A 21,044-nucleotide genomic window follows, 5' to 3' on the forward strand; every position below is an offset into this window, starting at 1 on the left:
TATATAATTTGGTCATTGTGCTGCCACAATGAAGTGTGAGCAAGGCCTCAAAAGCTTCATATACCAGAACTGCGAGAAAAGGTCTATATTATTGAAACAATGTTGCGATTATGAGAACGCCAAYAGGTGTGGTTCCTGTGGAAGCTAAGAAGGTGAGTGCTGAAACACACATGCGGGGGTTTAGCAGAGGAAGTGTGTCCATCTGATGAATGGGCATGTGCCTGAACTCCATTCATACCACAGGTGTACAGAAGTTAAAACCAATGTATTTTGTGTGGACAAAGTCAAGGAACCTTATGACAGAGAGAACTTGTAAATGGGTCCAATTTGACCGGAACACAGCAGGAGGGTTAACCTTATGTTGCATTACCTGGATAATGGCTCTGATAACTACATACCTGCAGTGAAAGTCATTCATGTTAAGGAAATATTGGGTGCATCGCTCAAGCTAATGTGTAAAACTCCAACTGTGAAAACAAAAGCTTACGCTGCTGAATAAATATGAAGGTAAGAGTGTCAACTAAATAAAGTGCCCTACCTCCCCTTTGGCACTGATGTCCATGACAGATTTGTGAGTTACATGTGCGGATCTCAAATTATTGAGCCTAAAAGACCAAGATGGATATAACATTTTATAAAGACCCATACATTTCAGAATTTATCATATTTTGTTGAAAAAAATATTCTAAGAAACATGATTAAACACAAACTTACATTTTCATACAGAAAATAGATACCAAAAAGCCTCCTTTTCATTTAATATAAAAAATGGGGGAAGACCCTGGGTCTCACATGCTGAGGGGGTGTGGTCAAGGATGCTGCTCTCAGAAATGAGCAGTCACCCTGTCAACTTCAAGAAGATCATCCAAGACCTAAAATGGACAGAGGGATACATTATTCAAATATCTCAACTAATAGGTATTTGCTCCAAGTTGATTTGGATTAAGATGCATTGGCTTGCATAGCTAGTTTTGTCAGAGAACTAGGCCAAAGGGACTAATAATACTCACTATATCAGAGGTGGTGCCAATCTTCTTGGCCAATTCACTACGCTCCATGGTGCTGAGGTACAGGTACTTGTTGAGCAGCTCTCCATCCAGAATGTTTCGCACCGCGTTCTGGAGCTGCCGCCGGTCAGCATGCAACATCCTGGTGGAACGAGATCCAAAAACAGCATTAGTCTTTACCCAAAATGTCAMATTTCTAAAAAGCCACTTAATGTTGCCTCAAAGCCTAAAAAGTATTTAAGTGTTGCCAACTTAAGATTTATGGGGAAAATACTGATAACCAACCAAATAAAGTTCAGTGACCTTGTGTGGCAAGTTACCTGAATGCCTTGGGGTTTAATCCTGCGTGGTGTGGCAGCATTGTGGTAAGAGCGTTTTGCAACATCAGCAATCTGCGGTAGGTCTTCTCCTGCATGGGCAGCAGCAGCCCGAGGCCTCCATCCAGAGTTGCTGGAGGGAGGGAAGAGGATTAGTTACTGCTGAAGCGCCTGGAAATCCTCTTTTTAGCTACTAACACCATGTTGATCCTTCTGAGAGCAACATACCAAGAGGAGAATTTGATCACATATACTGAAGGAAGATATCAGACAACTCTTTATTCACATGACCTACTCCTACCCCGTATCTGTCAATAGAAATTACAAAGTCAAAGTTGTGTCCTACCAAACCATGTGATGTGTTTGTTGTCCCAGGCCAGGGTCTTCTTGTTAGCTGTGTCCAGTGCCCCTCGACAGGGCATCCTCCAGAAGGCGTTGACATGAGCTCCCACGTTGAAGTCTGCCCTCCTCAGCAGACGCATGCCTCCGAAACTCTCCTTAGCTTCAGCAGGGCGCAAAGTAACACTTCAGTGATCATGACACGGTGGAACTGCAGTTTGTCATCACACATGACCTCGGTCTTTATTTGATATTCGGGTGTTTGTGGGATAAGCATTACAACATTTGTGGTTAACCTGAGTATTCGATATTCTCCATGCTTGTAGGAGAAGTACTACCATGTTTACGTTGTAACTCACCTTCAGGCAGATACATGTACACCGACAGATTCTGGTCTCGGTCTGACACTGAAACGTAGAGAAAACAGGTTTACTTTGAGAGGACTAGGCTCTAGCCTGGTAGAGCGTTCTCCTGATTAGCTACCAAAGTTAGATAACCTTACCCAGGAATCCCAGCTGGTTGTTATCCACCATAAACTCTACGCTGTAGACCTCCAGAGGCTTGGCGTCCTGGGGAACCAAACACCGAAACAAAACCATTAAGACAGGGCTCCCCAATTGCATTCAGACGCGGGCTGATTTTTCCTTGAGTGGAAGGTCGGTTGGCCAGAACATTAGTTGTACACTACAAATTGACCTCTAGAATCCCAAACAGATATAGTATGACAATAACACAATTTGAAACCTTGATTACATTGGAATACGATCACATATGCCTCTCCATTTACATGTGGGAATACATTTCCCAAAATAAAACTGACCTAAATTCCTGGTGATTTTACAGTCTTATGTACAAGAACTACAATTATATACACACACTGAACAAAAATATAAAATGCAACATGTAAAAAGTGTTGGTCCCATTTTTCATGAGCTGAAATAAAAGATCCCAGAAATGTTCCATTCGCACAAAAAGCTTATTTCTCTCAAATTCTGTGCACAAATTACTTTACATCCCTGTTATTGAGCATTTCTCCTTTTCCAAGATAATCCAGCCACCTGACAGGTGTGGCATAACAAGAAGCTGATTAAACAGCATGATCATTATGCTGGGGGAGAAAGGCCACTCTAAAATGTACAGTTGTGTCACACAACGCCGCAGATGTCTCACATTTTGAGGGAGCGTCCACCAGAGCTATTGCCAGATAATTTTATGTTAATTTCTTTATCATAAACTGCCTCCAATGTCATTTTAAAGAATTTGGCAGTACATCCAACCGGTCTCACAACCGCAGACCACGTGTAACCACACCAGCTCAAGACCTCCACATCCGGCTTCTTCACCTGCGGGATCATCTGAGGAAGGGGAGGTGCTGAGGAATATTTCGGTCTTCAATAAAGACCTTTTTTTGGGGAAAACTAAATGTTGATTGGGGAACCCTGCATTAAGAGAAGAGACTCAAACACTGGCATGAAGATCGAACATGAATGACCCTGATCATTTAAACATCCCCTCCGGCACAGCCCTGCTCTCTAGAAGATAAACTCAACACAAGAAACCCTGGGATCCAACAGAGGAACACAGGAAAAAAACATAGTACTTCCTTTCCTTCATGAACAGAAACACTCATCTGGGATGTACAGTTAAATCCATAAACAACAAACTAACATGGAACAAAACCCCTCAGAGAATGACAAATCAGAAGAGACTAAATCACGTGTTACTTGAACACAGTACTTTGAAGCTGACGGTTTCCCTGTGTTACTACTAAAGTAGTTCTGTATTCTTGCCGTCTTACCCTGCTAATTAGCGACAACGTCTTACTCTCAGGCTGGTATCTGAGCAGAGAGATGCTCTTCATGACGTCAGCTGCCAGGATAAAGTTCTTGATGCTAAACATCTGGTGGATGTAAAGCTGGGTGTCGATGAAGGCCATGCCTGTCAAGTCGTTGTCCTTCAGACTCCACAGAAAGATCTAGACAGAGAGAGGAATAGACAGACACGGTGAGCACAACCAGGACTTTGTCTCAGGGTTACAGGAGAGATGGTTGACATACTGTACTTGTGCTCCTTAAAAAGGGCTTTCTGAACAGTTCTTAAAATAATGGCTAATTCAATAATATATTCAACTGCAACATGTTGGCCACACAATGAAAACAATGTATATCGTAACAGAATTATATTGAGAGGAGGGTGGGAAATGCATCTAGACTGAGACATCTGTAGTGGTATAATCAGAGGTGGGTCTGTCACCTTCTGTCCGATTGCAGAGACCAAGTATCCGCTGCAGTGACACAGAGCTGTGACTGGTCCCTTCTGCTCCTTCTCATACAGAACCTTGAATTTGTTCTTCGTCAGGGGCTGACCCGGTTCCGGGACCACCTCAATCACATCCAGGATCAGGATCTGGACACAACAGTAGAGAGAGAAATAAGTCCAGACTAAAATCAACATCATGATTTCAAATGGCATCGTCTACCTGTCGGTCCTGAGTTTCTTGACCACCTGACCCAACTAGGAAAAACTCTGGACCCCTGCTTTAGACTATAACTTAGAGCATAGAACTTGGGCCTAAAAAGGTATTCCTGGCTCTAGTCAGTAGTCACAGAAGTGTTGGTGACTCACCCGGCCCCTACAGGTGACCTCCTCCCCCTGCATGAGACAAGTCCCGGCAGCTATGTATCCCTTCAGCCCAGACACCGTCTCCTGACTCCTCAACGCCACAGTCTTCATACAAGTCACATGTTCCCACTCCTCCAGGTCAATCCTGACCAATATCACATAGGGAGGAAGGTCAGAACAGACACCCAACTACTGTGGCGTAGATGCTTAAATATAAACATGCATCAGATCTATAATGAATATGCCTCATGTTAGAGGCTATGCTCCGGATAGCTGCAGTAGCTACAGTTGTTACCGTGTGTTAGGGATGGCCTCCCAGCTGACAGGAGATATGAGCTGAATGGAGAAATTCTCCTGCTGAGGAGGAATGTAGCGTTCGTCTGAGGAGAACACAGCACCAAGGAATTTTAATGGTGGAAGAATGAATGAAGGAACAAAGAAATAAACCAATGAGAAAGTGAAACGCACGTCATGGAGACAGACTAATGCATATACTGGTCCCACCTCTGTCTATGGTCTCAAACTCCTTCTCCTCTCCGGTCATTCTGGGGATGCGAGTGCAGGGGTCCTTCACGCTGGTGCACACTGCATACACCTTGGACTCCACATGGTAGGACACATAGTGAACGGTGCACCTCAGAGGAATCTTCCTGACTGGCCAGGGGGCGTCATACGACAGGTACGTGGGTAGAACACTGATCCTCAGCTCGCCCTGCTTGTTGAAGTAGAGGAAACCTTTAGGGCAGTTGATGTTGTGGAAGGGGGAGAAGGACTCGATTGGTCCGTCAATCGTCATGGGGTGGAGCCTCATCGCCCCCCGTGACGTCACCAGCATCCAGTGAGGGGAGGGGCCACAGATGAACACCTGACACACAAACCAGAAAACGACACATGAGAACACACAGAACTACAGTAGATATGAAGTCTGCGTGCACAGCAGTACCTCTCCAAGATTTATCTTGCAGGGAACCTGAGAATCCACAAGTGTACCCCTTGTTACCCATGATGTACAGTGCTTTCGGAAAGTATTCAGACCCCTTGACTTTTTTGTTGTTATGTTACAGCCTTATTCTAAAGTTGATTAAATAGCCCCCCCCCCAATCAATCTACACAATACCCCATAATGAAAAAGCAAAAACAGGTTTAGACATTTTTGCAAAATTATAAAAAATAAGAAAATCACATTTACATAAGTATTCAGACCCTCAGTACTTTGTTGAAGCACCTTTGGCAGAGATCACAGCCTACTTGCTCCGTTCATCTTTGCCACGATCCTGACTAGTCTCCCAGTCCATGCCGCTGAAAAACATCTGTAAAGTTCTCCCATCTCCACAGAGGAACTCTGGGAGCTCTGTCAGAGTGACCATCGGGTTCTTGTTCACCTCCCCGATATCTCAGTTTAGCTGGGCGGCCAGCTCTAGGAAGAGTCTTGGTGGTTCCAAACTTCTGGAAGCCACTGTGTTCTTGGGGACATTCAATGTTGCAGAATTTTTTTGGGACACTTCCTCAGATCTGTGCCTCGACACAATCCTGTCTTGGAGCACTACGGACAATTCCTTCAACCTCATGGATTGGGGTTTTTGCTCTGACATGCACTGTCAACCTTATATAGACAGGTGGGTGCCTTTCCAAATCATGTCCAACTGAATYTTCCACAGGTGAACTCCAATCAAGTTGTAGAAATGGAAACAGGATGCAGGGGAGCTCAATTTCAAATCTCATAGCAAGGGATCTGAATACTTACGTAAATAAGGTATCTGTTTTAAAAATGTTATACATTTGCAAACATTTCTAAAAACCTGTTTTCGCTTTGTTATTATTAGGTAGTGTGTGTAGATTTATGAGGAAAACATTTAATTTAATTCATTTCAGAATAAGGCTGTAACGCAACAAAAATGTGGGAAAAGGGAAGGGGTCTGAATACTTTCCAAATGCACTGTGTATATATAGTCTTGTAGGAAAATAACCTCTTACCCCAGAGTAGCCAGAGATATCCTCAAAGTATCTGAACCTGGCCACGCGACCTTTGACCACCGTTGGCCCCTCCTCGCTGAGACCAACCTGACCCTCCGCCTTCTTATCTTTCTTCACCTTCGACTTCTTCTCCCGGAAGTTGATGTTGTGGGGCATCTGAGACGAGACAGGAGAACAGTTAGAGGACATACATCAGTGTTGAATGGGAGTTTTAGGACTGGTTTCCCAGACACAGATTAAGCCTAGTCCTAAAAGCTGTTGACTTGGCTTGTCCAATGGCCTTGCTCTTCTTACCTTCTTGAAGCGGACCTTCAGGTTGCTCTGATGCTGCTGCTGGTCATATGGGAACGCTTCATAGATCAGAAGCTCCTGTTCAACATGGACCTGGGAAAGAAACAGAACATACAGCCAGTTATATCGAAAGCAATTTCAAAAATTTGAATCAATGAAGTACTACTGCTACACATTCTGCTGTCGTCATTCCACTTTAATACCTGTACTGAAAACTCACCAGCAGGTAGGGCCTGCAGTGGTTGTTGCCGAGCGACACCAGGGCCACCTCTTTGACCAATGGGATCTCTCCTTGTCGTGTCACTTCCTCCTTTTTCCCCTCACCCTGGGCTGCTGATTGGCCGGCAGAGCTGTCAACCAACACTCTCTGGCCAACAGGGAAGTTCTTGACCAGGAACACCAGTCTCCAGTCAGGTAGCTGGTAGATCTAGAGAACAGGAGGAAGATGTTTTACTATAGCTCTACTGTATAGATAAAGTTCACCTGTCGGTTGTGGTGTCACTCATTACTATGGCCACTGAGTTCCTGTGAATTTCTGAGCATAAAACTAAAGTTCCCAGGTTTATATCCAACCTCTAAACAGCACCATAGTATAAATGTTGGCATTTAAACAGTTAACATCTTAACAAATGTGTAAATTATGTAAACTAAATGATATACAATGTGTATTGATACAGCTATTGTTAATATGATGCTGATAAACTAGACATTGATCCTGACCTCCATGACGCCGTTCTCGCGGACCATCATGCACCAGTGTGTAGGTTCAGCTCGTCCCAACCTCCCCTCGGAGCCCCCACCCAGGGCCCCAGAGGAGAGGCGGTAGCCGGGGTGGGACTCGTCTTTGGTGGGGGTGATGCCTGCTGGGTTACAGTCTCCATACAACATCTCCTCCTCATCATCCACTGTGTTACTAAAGAGGAGACATGGGAGAGAGGTTTACTGCTAAACTCTGAGGTGAGACAGGGCCTTCACTGACTACGAGACSYCCCCCCCCCCCCCAAATAAAAAAAAGTGTCCATGGGGAAAGTTGGTATTGCTCTCATTCTTCAGTTTAAAACAATATACTTTATTCAAAAACATCCTACCYGAGGTCCTATATGATTGCCTCTTACCTGAGGTCCTGTAGAATGGTCTCGGTCTCTGATTGGCTCTTGAACATGCTGTCTTGATCCTCAGTGTGACAGGTCTGCTTGTTCTCTGTGGTGAACATCCCGCTGACGTCACGGAACGCACACAGCGTGATCACACGGGGTTGCTGTAGGGGAGAGAGAGTCACCGGTCTGACAATCCTATTTTTTCACTCATTCATCCATCGGTTGTGTTGAAATACTGCCTGGCTTACTTGTGCAGTGCAGGATATGACCGTGACTCAAAGCAGCTATATGTGGTTTCTGCCGGGCCAGGCTGTAGTGTAATGTGTTGTGTTAGGTAGTGTCGTATCAGTGACTCACAGCAGCTATCTGTGGTTTCTGCCGGGCCAGGCTGTAGTGTAATGTGTTAGGTAGTGTCATATCAGTGACTCACAGCAGCTATCTGTGGTTTCTGCAGGGCCAGGCGGTGGGTCTTGCCCATGTAGGAGTCGGTCTTCAGGACAAACATGGTGACCACTCCGTCTGCCGTCATGATGACCACATAGGGGTCCGCTACAGAGCACTGCACTATGGGAGAACCCAGGTCCACCGGGATGAAGTGCAGCTGGGTCACTGGAAGGAACATCAAATCAAAAKAAATTCCAAAGCCCCTTTAGTTGTCACAAAGTGCTTGACAGTCAGTGAAAGAGAGGATGAGTGACGGGTAGGGACACAGAGGATCATGGATTATTTTCTTCTTTGATTGAAAGACGGACAGATCTCTCTACCTCCTTCCAGTAGCCGTATGCCCATGGGGGAGACCTGGATGATGTATTTGTTGTCTCCGATGTTCCCAGCGAACACAGTGGGCCCCTGGGTGGCGAAACCACTGGTGTCCAGCTCCATGATCTCCTGGCCCGTCTGCAGGATCTAGAGGACCACACAGGAGGGGTTCCAGTTACTTTMAATAGACCTCAATCATTACCCTTAACTCAATCAACATCACAGACTCAATCTAAACGTGCTGGAGCACTGTAGGAGAGGAAAAAGCTCCCTTTCAGACTGCTGTGTAGAGCGGAGTGTGTCTCGGGGTGCAGTGTGTACTGTACTGTGTAGAGATGTGGTGGGAGGTGTGGGGGTACCATGGTGGAGTCCTCTCTGCTGAGAATCAGGAAGCCATGTTTTTTCTTATCGTCCTCCACTGGCGCAGGCTCCGCCTTCTCCTCTTCTTCCTCAGGGGTCTCACCTTCTCCCTCAGCTGCAGGGGGCTTGTCTTTCTCTTTGACTTTCTCCTTGACCTCATTGGAGATGACAGTCCACATGTCATGGCAACCTGGCAGCTCAAAGGTGGTGACCACCTGGGGTCGGATGCTTCTCTGGGAGGGGCCAGGACAAAAACGATCAATAACAGAACAATGACCCCTAGGAGTAAGTGACCACCTGGGGACTGATGGTCCTCTGGGAGGGCAAGGGGCCACACAAAACAATCACCAATAACCACAGAACTATCGCCAGAGGGAATAACTGAATCATCCACTCTCAAAGCTGACACTGAAAATATAAGCTCTTTTTTTTCTTCTTTTTTTTATATCAGTGCAGTAATTTATAAGTCTTCGCAATGTTCTTTCCATGAATGCATGTATAAGTGTGTCTGGGTGGTTTATAAGCTGCTCCATTGACCTCTGAGGCAGCAGCCCTGGTAAACCCAGAGTGGTTCTTCTCTGTAGCACCGTCACTGAACCTGAGGTAGACAGGCCTCGCCACCACAGGTCTTAGAACAGTGCATCCACAAGCATGCACTTGCACAGAAATACAAAAGACAGGCTGAGTAGAGTATTTACCAGGCTGAGTAGAGTATTTACCAGGCTGAGTAGAGCATTTACCAGGCTGAGTAGAGCATTTACCAGGCTGAGTAGAGCATTTACCAGGCTGAGTAGAGCATTTACCAGGCCGAGTAGAGCATTTACCAGGCTGAGTAGAGCATTTACCAGGCCGAGTAGAGCATTTACCAGGCTGAAGTAGAGCATTTACCAGGCTGAGTAGAGCATTTTACCAGGCTGAGTAGAGCATTTACCAGGCTGAGTAGGTATTTACCAGGCTGAGTAGAGTATTTACCAGGCTGAGTAGAGTATTTACCAGGCTGAGTAGCAGGTGAGAGTATTTACCAGGCTGAGTTAGAGCATTTACCAGGCTGAGTAGAGTATTACCAGGCTGAGTAGAGTATTTTACAGGCTGAGTAGAGTATTACCAGGCTGAGTAGAGCATTTACCAGGCTGAGTAGAGCATTTACCAGGCTGAGTAGAGTATTTACCAGGCTGAGTAGAGTATTTACCAGGCTGAGTAGAGCATTTACCAGGCTGAGTAGCGCATTTACCTGAAGCACAGACAGACCTCCGTTCTTCCCAAAGCCAGAACACACCACTATCTCCAAGTCAGGTTCTGGGTTGGTCTGGAACTGTGAACACAGAAATACCAGACACGGTGCTTAATGTGTTTTACTGTTTGCATAGCAAAAGCTTGAGAAACCTTGGTAGTGGTATTAGATATTGATCAGCGCTTTCACAAATAGAACACAGCCATGATGGACCAGAGAGACTCTTAAAGGTTAGAAACCTCTTTTGCGAGGGTGATCTGGAATGAAAGTTAAAGTGTTTAAGTACCTCTTCAGAGAGGAAGGCTGGCTCCCCCATGGACGCACCAGCACAAGGTCCGATGTTCAGTATGCTGTCACACACCTGGAGGCAAACAAAACCATATTGTAAAGACTGCAATAACCAAGACTGGAGTAATATGAATAATGAACTGATGAAGCTTCAACTGGGGTAACAAGGGGTCCTACCTCAAAGGAGTAGGTGGCCAACTGTGTGCCAGATGCCGCCTCGCTCCCGTACACCTCAATTTCATCCACCTCATCAGGCAGTTGGTTCTTACCAGCTGGATACGGGACATGGGAGGAAACGCGGTCATAAATATAAGAACATTATTATAGATGACCTTATTACCTTAGTTAGTTGCATACATACGGTGCCACCGGAAAGTATTCAGAGCCCTTGACTTTCCCCACATTTTATTAAGTTATAGCTTTATTTTAACATGTATTAAATAAAAATAATCTTCAGTCTACACACAATAGCCCAAAATGACAAAGCGAAAACAGGTTATTAGAGATTTTAGCAAATGTATTAAAACAAAAAAAACAGAAATACCTTATTTACATAAGTATTCAGACCTTTTGCTATGAGACTTGAAATTGATCTCAGGTACATCCCGTTTCCATTGATCATCCTTGAGATGTTTCTACAACTTGGAGTCCACCTGTGGTAAATTCAATTGATTGGACATGATTTGGAAAGGCACATACCTGTCTAGATAAGGTTCCACAGTTGACAGTGCATGTCAGAGCCAAAACCAAGCCATGAGGTTGAAGGAATCGTCCGTAGAGCTCTGAGACAGGATTGTGTCTAGGCACAGATCTGGGGAAGGGTACCAAAAAATGTAGGCAGCATTGAATGTCCCCAAAAATACATTGGCCTCCATCACTCTTCAATGGAAGAAGTTTGCAACCACCAAGACTCTTCCTAGAGCTGGCCCCCCGGCCAAACTGAGTAATCAGGGGAGAAAGGCCTTGGTCAGGGAGGTGACCAAGAACCCAATGGTCGCTCTAGAGTTCCTCTGTGGCAATGGGAGAACCTTACAGAAGGACAACCATCTCTGCAGCACTCCACCAATCAGGCATTTATGGTAGAGAGGCCAGATGGAAGCCACTCCTCAATAAAAGACACATGACAGCCCGCTTGGAGTTTGCCAAAAGGCAGCTAAAAGACACTCATACCATGAGAAACAAGATTCTCTGGTCTGATGAAACCAATATTGAATTCTTTGGCCTGAATGCCAAGCGTCACGTCTGGAGGAAACCTGGCACCATCYCTACGGTGAAGCATGGTAGTGGCAGCATCATGCTGTGGGGATGTTTTTCAGTGGCAGGGACTGGGAGACTAGTCAGGATCGAGGTAAAGATGAACGGACCAAAGTACAGAGAGATCCTTGATGAAAACCTGCTCCAGAGCGCTCAGGACCTCAGACTGGGGTGAAAGTTCACCTTCCAACAGGAGAACGACCCTAAGCACACAGCCAAGACAACACAGGAATGGCTTCGAGACAAGTCTTTGAATGTCCATTAGTGGCCCAGCCAGAGCCTGGACTTAAACCCGATCAAACATCTCTGTAGAGACATGAAAATAGCTGTGCAGCGACGCTCCCCATCTAACCTGACAGWGSTTGAGAGGATCTGCAGAGAAGAATGGGAGAAACTTCCCAAATACAGTGTGTCAAGCTTGTTGCATCATACACAAATAGACTCGAGGCTGTTATCACTGCTTCAACAAAGTAAAGAGTCTGAATACTTATGTAAATGTGATACTTCAGTTATTTCTTTTTAATAAATTAGCAAAAATTTCTAAAAACCTGTTTTTGCTTTGTCATTATGGGGCATTGTGTGTAGATTGATGTTTTTTTTTATTTATTTTTAATCAATTTTAGAATAAGTCTAACCTAACAAAATGTGGAAAAAGTCAAGGGGTGTGAATACTTTCTGAAGGCACTGTATGTAAAGAAGGGTAATATGCAAGACACAACCAAGACATTGTAATACACCAACTGTCCAAATACCTGTCAACTTGGTAGAGGAATCACCCCTCTTCTTTTTACTAGGAGGCTCCTCCTGGAATTATCATCAAGGTCATTATGCAATTTATATCAGAATACACACATGGGAATGTGTATCAGCAATTCATTTAGCATTTCTATTTACAAAATGGACAACGGGCAGCAGGTAGCCTGGCAGTAAGAGCGTTGGGCCAGCAACAGAAAAGACGCTAGTTCGAATACCCGAGCCGACAAGGTGAAGAACCTGTCGATGTGCTCTTGAGCAAGGCACTTAACCCTAATTTGCTCCAGGGGCGCTTTACTACTATGGTTGACCCTGTAAAACACCACATTTCACTGCACCTATCTGCTGTATGTGACAATAAAAAWAAAAAAATCAGGTGTGAACTATAACATGCGACATCATCACATATCATGTGTCATATTTCCACATCTGCTAGTCAAACAACAGTCACAACACCAGTTGAAGTGCTGAAAATGTCTTTATAGGTTGAACACGAGCACAGAAGCTATTCAAGGACAACGACTGCTACTTGTTTTTGAAACCACAAAGTGAATCCTCTTTTGGCGACATCAACATCCATTTACAACTGGCTACATTTTGAAACTCAATCTGATCAATTATGCCTCAACTAATCCAGAATCACACACAGCAATATGCCACAAGGACCAGACAGAGGAGAATATCTACATATGAACTCAAATCCAAACCAACTCACCTGCTTCTCCTCATCGGTATCCTCTTCCTTCTCTTTGTCCTCCTCCACTGGTGGTTTCTCTGGATTCTCCTGGTACTTCTCTGTGTATTTCAGCAAGAGGCTGTTTCCCAACCGGGACCCCAGGAACAGATACCCAGGCTCCATGGTCATCATCTGGGGGGGACGAGGGACAGGGGTGAAGGGGAGGAGAACCTCTATGCTTCCACAGCTCCATGACCAGTTCTCTCTTGGCCAACGGCTGGCAGCAGACTGTGAATATCACTGCACTGCTCTCTTCATCACTAAGTGGATGTGTGTGTACACCAGCCCTTCTTTGCCAAAAACTCTCTAATGCACTCTCTTCCCCCTCGCTTCCCTTTTTCTCTCCCCTCCCTCTGTACATGAGTTTGCGCATAATGCAGTAAATTGTCAAGTAAGGGCTGCTGTCAGCACATATTATCTGTGTGTGTGTGTGTGTGTGTGTGTGTGTGTGTGTGTGTGTGTGTGTGTGTGTGTGTGTGTGTGTGGATGTGGCTGTGCTGTGTGTGTGCAATGCGTCTGGAACGGCATCTGTCCATAAGACTTACACCGGTCCTCATAGTAAACTCACGGTGCCACACACACACACACACACTGTATGCTACTTACACAGGTGGTGAGGACGCTGGCAGCAGCCTTGTCCATGTGGAAGGCCCGGACACTCCTCATGCCATCAGTGATCAGGGTCAACACATAGCTGAGGAGAGAAGACAGGCACAGTCAAAGCATGACTCTTACAAGGTCATGACAGGATACAATGCCGTTCCAGCAGTAGTTATTTCTACTACGCCACACCGGTTGGAGGGCACAAAACGTCGCTTTAACAAGGTCTAATAAAGCATTTACGGCAAATAAATACACACAGCTAATAAATCCCAACACAACTGTTCTGTGCTCTACTCACATCTCTCCTCCTTTCAGAGAGATGACCATCTTGTCAGAGCCAATGAAGGAGGACTGGGAACAATCTAGAGTGATTTTCACCTCCTCCTGTATACCTGAAACACCAACACACAGCCTTATTAGAAGACATAAAGGCTCATACATCATTCCAACACGTTATGAAGCGTTATACCTGCAGGTATATTGCAGCTTAAGTATGACTCCAACACCATCATTAGGTTTGCTGACGACACAACCTTGGTAGGCCTTATCACCGTCAACGATTAGACAGCCTATAGGGAGGTCTGAGACCTGGCAGAGAAAGGAGGGCCGAACACGCCCCCATTCACATCGACGGGGCTGTAGTGGAGCGGGTGGAGAGCTTCAACTTCCTTGGTGTTCACATCACCAACAATCTATCATGGTCTATTCAACGCTTATTCCCCCTCAGGAGACTGAAAAGATTTGGCATGGTCCCTCAGGTCCTCAAAAAGTTCTCCAGCTGCACCTTCGAGAGCATCCTGACCGGTAATATCACCGCCTGGTATGGCAACTACTCCAAAAGACTCCTTAACAGCTTCTACCCCCCAAGCCATAAGACTGCTGAACAATTAATCAAATGGCAACCTGGACTATTTGTATTGACTCCCTATTAGCATTTTTATTAATTTTTTTACACTGCTGCTACTCGCTGTTCATTATCTATGCATAGCCACTTTACCCCTACCTACATGTACATATTACCTCAAACAACCTGTACCTCCGCACATTGACTCAGTACCGGTATCCCCTGTATATAGCCTCGTTATTGTTATTTTGTATTACTTTTTATTTTTTATTACTTTAGTTTATTCAGTAAATATTTTCTTAACTCTTATTTTCTTAAAACTGCATTGTTAGTTAAGGGCTTGTAAGTAAGCATTTCACGGTAAGCATTTCACCTGTTGTATTCGGCGCATGTGACAAATGAAATTTGATTTGACCAAATGACTTTCCTTGGCATGGTATACATTTCTTAGAAATATTAACTAGGCTGCTTTGCTTTCTATAAGGAGTGAGCTTGAGAACAATGTCCTCAGTCAGTACTTACGCAGGGGGAAGGCGGTGGTCCCTGTGGTCTGTGTGTTGAGTGACACGCCATATGGAGGAACACTCTGGTTGAGGTATAACAGGGAGTTGACAGCAAACACCACCACACCACCTAGAAACACAACAGGAATACATTCATATGATCTCAAAACTGATCATACAAGTCTCCATATATAACGCTGAACATACAGTATGAACCCAGTGAGTGAGAGATTACCGATGGGCTTGGGAACAGCCATGACCTGTGTGCAGTCAAAGGGCAGGTTGCCGAGGGACCAGATGACAGGATGAACCTTCTGCATGATGTTGAGAGAGATGGCTACGATACTGCATGTGTCCTGTCTCACTGCTACACGCCTGGAGGAGGGGGACATGGTCAGACTGGAGTTAGACACCACAATATTACATAAACAGGTCTGAAAAAGACATAGCTAAGTTCCAACAAGGGGGGATAAGTTCCTAGCCTTCTTCATGTTAACTCGTCAGCAGACTTTTGTTTCGGGGGGAGGACTCCTTAGACAGACGGAACAGAGAGGACAGGTGCTGTTGTGGTGTACTGACCCAGGCCACGTCTGGTTGGGCTCATACAGGATGAGCAATGTGGGCTCATAATAACCGTGGAGGAACTTCATATCTACGATGTTCAGAAGCTTCTCATCCAACTCACGGACATCTATGATGTAGCTGGGAAGAAAGCTCGACTTGGGCCTGCATGTGTGGTAAAAGAAAAACACGAGGCAAGATGGCTGATGATAAATCCTCAAATCCAAAACCCATCAAAAAACGTATTACAACTCAGGTATTTAGTTTATTTGATAATAAACGTGATTTTATTTGATAATAACCTTTGTCCATTGCTATATGTATCCTAAATATCACTACAAGATGCTATGGATTGTAGGACTCCCTGGGGGAAAAAAACTGTGGCAAATGTTACTGAAGGGACTATCCTAGCTAAATAAATCAAACGATGAAATTCAGTATGCCTGCATACCCTTCCACTACTCCCTCCTGTTCGTCAGTAAGTGTGTCCTTTCTGAATGGCAGCACCACCAGCTGAGTTCCATACACCAGCATCACAGCACAGCGGTTCTCTGGGTCCACACGGACCATGGGGATGTGCAGGTTCTGGACAAACCCGTCCTAGAGATAGAACAATTATGGATTAAGACACAACTTTGGATGTTTTTCGAGCACAGTTCATTTCCTCTTACCCTCAGCTCTGGCTCCTCAAAGAAGTGAAGCGAGAGAGTCTTCAGATCATGTGTTCCTGGATCATACTCCACCACTGACAGCTGGAGTAAACACAACCAGGACATTGTAAAAAGCAGCCAGAGACATTTTATAGGGTAGACTGCTTGCACCTACTACATATAGCTACTGACACATGATCAACTGATTTTGAAAGAATAAAGTAGGCCAAAGTAACCTGGAATATGAAAGCTGTGAGTTTAGGATTAGTAAAACAATCAATTAAGACATCTCAGGTACCTTAGCATCTTTGAAACTAAGCAGGAGAGCGTCTCTGTTGGCTCCTACTAGCTGAACAGAGGCCATAGACATGACGTTACCGAACAAGGAGAAACAAGCCACCTGCTCCAACTTCTCCTTACGACTCTTGACATCTGCAGAGGACAAGGAAGAGATCAAGGAAGTGTCAAAKAAGAAATCAGGTGTCCGAGATGGTCTGAAATGTTGACACGTGCATGTCTAAGGAAGGCTGACAACATAATAATAGCATACAGTCAGTGGTGCACTAGTCTGTCTAAACAGACAGGTTGCATCCCACAGTGTTACAGCATAGTGGAACTGTTGCCCAGCCCCTAGGTCTCAGATTTCCACCAGACTAGCTCTTCTCTCATCAGAATGTTGCTAGAGTGCAAGGCAGTTTTGGACATACCTGGTGATTTGTCTGTCTTTGAGGCATTCTGAAATATGAAGAGAAAGATGTGAACATAAAATATGTCCACGACAGGGAGTTACAATCTTTGTCATTGTACTTTTTTAATCAGTGGTCGAGAAATGAACATAGCTAAAAGTTCCTTGACCTCCACATCGTGAATGATCCTGTAGACGTAAAGCTGAGATGTTCCAGCGACGACCAGGTTTTTCTCCACGTTGGAGATGAAGTTACAGTAGACAGAGAACTCGATGGCGGTGGGGGAGTGGGCTTGGCGGTATACGGCATACATCCTGCAAGCCCTCAGCACCTTAACGTCACAGCAGAGATCAGTTATTGGCCTATGTTCGATTTTTATCTGGATAAGCATTTATTAGAAGACACGTCTATGGATATTGCACCAGTAACGTTACTACTTAGCATGCTAGAATAAATAGCTACGTTGTAACGTTACACTGTGGATCAACATATTGGTGTCAGGCTTGAATACAATCCAGGCAGGGATGATTGTTAGCAAGCTGGTAACACAGTGGTTTACAAGTCAATGAAGATGATTTTAGCTGGATCGCGTGTCTACTTGCTTCGCCCCGCAACGAGCCAAACAATGTAACGTTATCGTTTCAGGAACGAAGCACGTCTTCTACTTGCTATTACTTTATTTGGGAGAATACTAGCTACAGTATCTTTTCAATTAGTTAGGCATCTAGATATGTAGCTAAATAGTTTTTAGTTAGCTAGCTAATTAGCATAGCAGTTTGTCTTACTTGCTAATTAATGCTCCACTCGCGTCTGTTAGCTAGCTTAGCTTCAAGGTGTTCCAGTATTTTATCACATAAACCTACCTATCATGAATAAGCTACGATAGTTTCCAGTTAGTCTTGCCTTTCACTTTTATTACAGCATAATTCATACGCTCCAATTGCAAAAAAATAATAACTGGCTTTAGTTATTTTCATTCAATCATTTCGCAGACATCCATTCGACCAACGTGAGCAGCTAAACTGAATTCGGCAAGAACTAATGACCACACAACACTAGTTCCTATCTTTATAGAAAAATGTGTGTACGGATTGAAATCTCACCATGTGTGCATTGCAGTTGTGTACATAAATATGACAGGACACGTTTAATTGAACACAAATCTTCAATTACAGCCACCTTTTTACAAAATAAAAAGTAAATGTAAACATGTCTCAGAGGGAATACAATAAATATAAAACTAAGGCAACATGATAAGTAAAGTAACTGTTTGGCTTTGCCAGACATATTACCAGTTAAATGCGTACATTTCACAAGTAACATTCCATGTCACACCATTGGAGGTGCGTTGTTAAACTGATTATAAACATCAAACTATACTGGAAACAATACGGTTCCAAACTATTACATTCATCTAATTCATATGATTGAATTGAAGTGTATGCATTACAATCGTATTATTGATATGGATAACAATGAGTATTTGTAATCATTATACAGTAGGAGGCTGCTATAGTGTTGTCTTAGAAATAAACAGTAGCGGTGTAAACACAAAAATTATATTAAGATGCATATTAAGTGCTAACACCAGAGAAGCTGCTGTTCAGAGGATATATTGGCATGGGTGTTCTTATGCATCCTGTTTCCATTGATCAACCTTGGAGATGTTTCTACAACTTGGAGTCCACCTGTGGTAAATTCAATTGACTGGACATGATTTGGAAAGGCGCACACACCTGTCTATATAAGGTCCCACAGTTGACAGTTTACACTACATTTAAGTCATTTAGCAGACGCTCTTATCCCTGTCTCTTATACACATCTGATGTGTATAAGAGACAGCTCCTCATGCCATCAGTGATCAGGGTCAACACATAGCTGAGGAGAGGGGACAGGCACACAGTCAAAGCATGACTCTTACAAGGTCATGACAGGATACAATGCCGTTCCAGCAGTAGTTATTTCTACTACGCCACACCGGTTGGAGGGCACAAAACGTCGCTTTAACAAGGTCTAATAAAGCATTTACGGCAAATAAATACACACAGCTAATAAATCCCAACACAACTGTTCTGTGCTCTACTCACATCTCTCCTCCTTTCAGAGAGATGACCATCTTGTCAGAGCCAATGAAGGAGGACTGGGAACAATCTAGAGTGATTTTCACCTCCTCCTGTATACCTGAAACACCAACACACAGCCTTATTAGAAGACATAAAGGCTCATACATCATTCCAACACGTTATGAAGCGTTATACCTGCAGGTATATTGCAGCTTAAGTATGACTCCAACACCATCATTAGGTTTGCTGACGACACAACCTTGGTAGGCCTTATCACCGTCAACGATTAGACAGCCTATAGGGAGGTCTGAGACCTGGCAGAGAAAGGAGGGCCGAACACGCCCCCATTCACATCGACGGGGCTGTAGTGGAGCGGGTGGAGAGCTTCAACTTCCTTGGTGTTCACATCACCAACAATCTATCATGGTCTATTCAACGCTTATTCCCCCTCAGGAGACTGAAAAGATTTGGCATGGTCCCTCAGGTCCTCAAAAAGTTCTCCAGCTGCACCTTCGAGAGCATCCTGACCGGTAATATCACCGCCTGGTATGGCAACTACTCCAAAAGACTCCTTAACAGCTTCTACCCCCCAAGCCATAAGACTGCTGAACAATTAATCAAATGGCAACCTGGACTATTTGTATTGACTCCCTATTAGCATTTTTATTAATTTTTTTACACTGCTGCTACTCGCTGTTCATTATCTATGCATAGCCACTTTACCCCTACCTACATGTACATATTACCTCAAACAACCTGTACCTCCGCACATTGACTCAGTACCGGTATCCCCTGTATATAGCCTCGTTATTGTTATTTTGTATTACTTTTTATTTTTTATTACTTTAGTTTATTCAGTAAATATTTTCTTAACTCTTATTTTCTTAAAACTGCATTGTTAGTTAAGGGCTTGTAAGTAAGCATTTCACGGTAAGCATTTCACCTGTTGTATTCGGCGCATGTGACAAATGAAATTTGATTTGACCAAATGACTTTCCTTGGCATGGTATACATTTCTTAGAAATATTAACTAGGCTGCTTTGCTTTCTATAAGGAGTGAGCTTGAGAACAATGTCCTCAGTCAGTACTTACGCAGGGGGAAGGCGGTGGTCCCTGTGGTCTGTGTGTTGAGTGACACGCCATATGGAGGAACACTCTGGTTGAGGTATAACAGGGAGTTGACAGCAAACACCACCACACCACCTAGAAACACAACAGGAATACATTCATATGATCTCAAAACTGATCATACAAGTCTCCATATATAACGCTGAACATACAGTATGAACCCAGTGAGTGAGAGATTACCGATGGGCTTGGGAACAGCCATGACCTGTGTGCAGTCAAAGGGCAGGTTGCCGAGGGACCAGATGACAGGATGAACCTTCTGCATGATGTTGAGAGAGATGGCTACGATACTGCATGTGTCCTGTCTCACTGCTACACGCCTGGAGGAGGGGGACATGGTCAGACTGGAGTTAGACACCACAATATTACNGGGGTGAGAAGGATTACTTTATCCTATCCTAGGTTACCACTACCATTCAAAAGTTTGGGGTCACTTAGAAATGTCCTTGTTTTCCATGAAAACATACATGAAATTAGTTGCAAAATGAATAAGAAATGTAGTCAAGATGTTGACAAGGTTATAAACAATGATTTTTAATTGAAATAGTGTCCGTCAAAGAATCCTGCATTTGCAGCAATTATAACCTTGCAGACCTTTGGCATTCTAGTTGTCAATTTGTTGAGGTAATCTGAAGAGATTTCACCACATGCTTGCTGAAGCACCTCCCACAAATTAGATTGACTTGATGGTCACTTCTTACGGTCAAGCTGCTCCCACAACAACTCAATAGGGCTGAGATCCAGTGACTATTCTGGCCACTCCATTATACACAGAATACCAGCTGACTGCTTCTTCCCTAAATAGTTCTTGCATAGTTTGGAGCTGTGCTTTAGGTCATTGTCCTGTTGTAGGAGGACATTTTCTCCAATTAAGCGCCATCCACAGGGTATGGCATGGTGTTGCAAAATGGAGTGATAGCCTTGCTTCTTCAAGATGCCATTTACCCTGTACAAATCTCCCACTTTACCACCACCAAA

At 44.2% G+C, this 21,044-nt stretch overlaps 2 protein-coding genes across 4 annotated transcripts; both read right to left on the reverse strand.

The window, feature by feature from the left end:
* Nucleotides 1-619: 619 nt before the first annotated feature.
* Nucleotides 620-18,674, reverse strand: LOC111955734 (cleavage and polyadenylation specificity factor subunit 1). 3 transcript variants are annotated; one of them, XM_023976038.2, is made up of 35 exons: nucleotides 17,834-18,674; nucleotides 17,045-17,206; nucleotides 16,897-16,924; nucleotides 16,488-16,621; nucleotides 16,211-16,291; nucleotides 15,991-16,139; nucleotides 15,558-15,704; nucleotides 15,214-15,353; nucleotides 14,998-15,108; nucleotides 13,930-14,023; nucleotides 13,635-13,722; nucleotides 13,008-13,160; nucleotides 12,292-12,343; nucleotides 10,463-10,557; nucleotides 10,284-10,358; nucleotides 9,998-10,078; nucleotides 8,766-8,999; nucleotides 8,412-8,553; nucleotides 8,078-8,256; nucleotides 7,666-7,808; nucleotides 7,271-7,463; nucleotides 6,771-6,977; nucleotides 6,554-6,643; nucleotides 6,260-6,415; nucleotides 4,790-5,150; nucleotides 4,581-4,665; nucleotides 4,289-4,430; nucleotides 3,917-4,069; nucleotides 3,462-3,638; nucleotides 2,166-2,232; nucleotides 2,023-2,070; nucleotides 1,671-1,826; nucleotides 1,328-1,457; nucleotides 1,011-1,149; nucleotides 620-872 (listed from the first exon to the last, which is right to left on the reverse strand). In XM_023976038.2, exons 2-35 carry the CDS (start codon nucleotides 17,186-17,188, stop codon nucleotides 825-827), a joined length of 4,422 nt encoding a protein of 1,473 aa, XP_023831806.1. In that variant the 5' UTR covers nucleotides 17,189-17,206; nucleotides 17,834-18,674; the 3' UTR covers nucleotides 620-824. The 3 variants fall into 3 exon arrangements, with proteins under 3 accessions (XP_023831806.1, XP_023831804.1, XP_023831805.1); XM_023976036.2 differs by having other exon boundaries at nucleotides 17,739-18,674; XM_023976037.2 differs by having other exon boundaries at nucleotides 17,661-18,674.
* LOC111955449 (cleavage and polyadenylation specificity factor subunit 1-like) lies at nucleotides 18,675-20,403 on the reverse strand. Its single transcript, XM_023975683.2, has 4 exons — nucleotides 20,247-20,403; nucleotides 20,031-20,141; nucleotides 18,963-19,056; nucleotides 18,675-18,753 (listed from the first exon to the last, which is right to left on the reverse strand). Exons 1-4 carry the CDS (start codon nucleotides 20,401-20,403, stop codon nucleotides 18,675-18,677), a joined length of 441 nt encoding a protein of 146 aa, XP_023831451.2.
* Between the last annotated feature and the right edge of the window lie 641 nt (nucleotides 20,404-21,044).

Source organism: Salvelinus sp. IW2-2015, linkage group LG31 (assembly GCF_002910315.2).
Source record: "Salvelinus sp. IW2-2015 linkage group LG31, ASM291031v2, whole genome shotgun sequence".
Taxonomy (NCBI): domain Eukaryota; kingdom Metazoa; phylum Chordata; class Actinopteri; order Salmoniformes; family Salmonidae; genus Salvelinus; species Salvelinus sp. IW2-2015.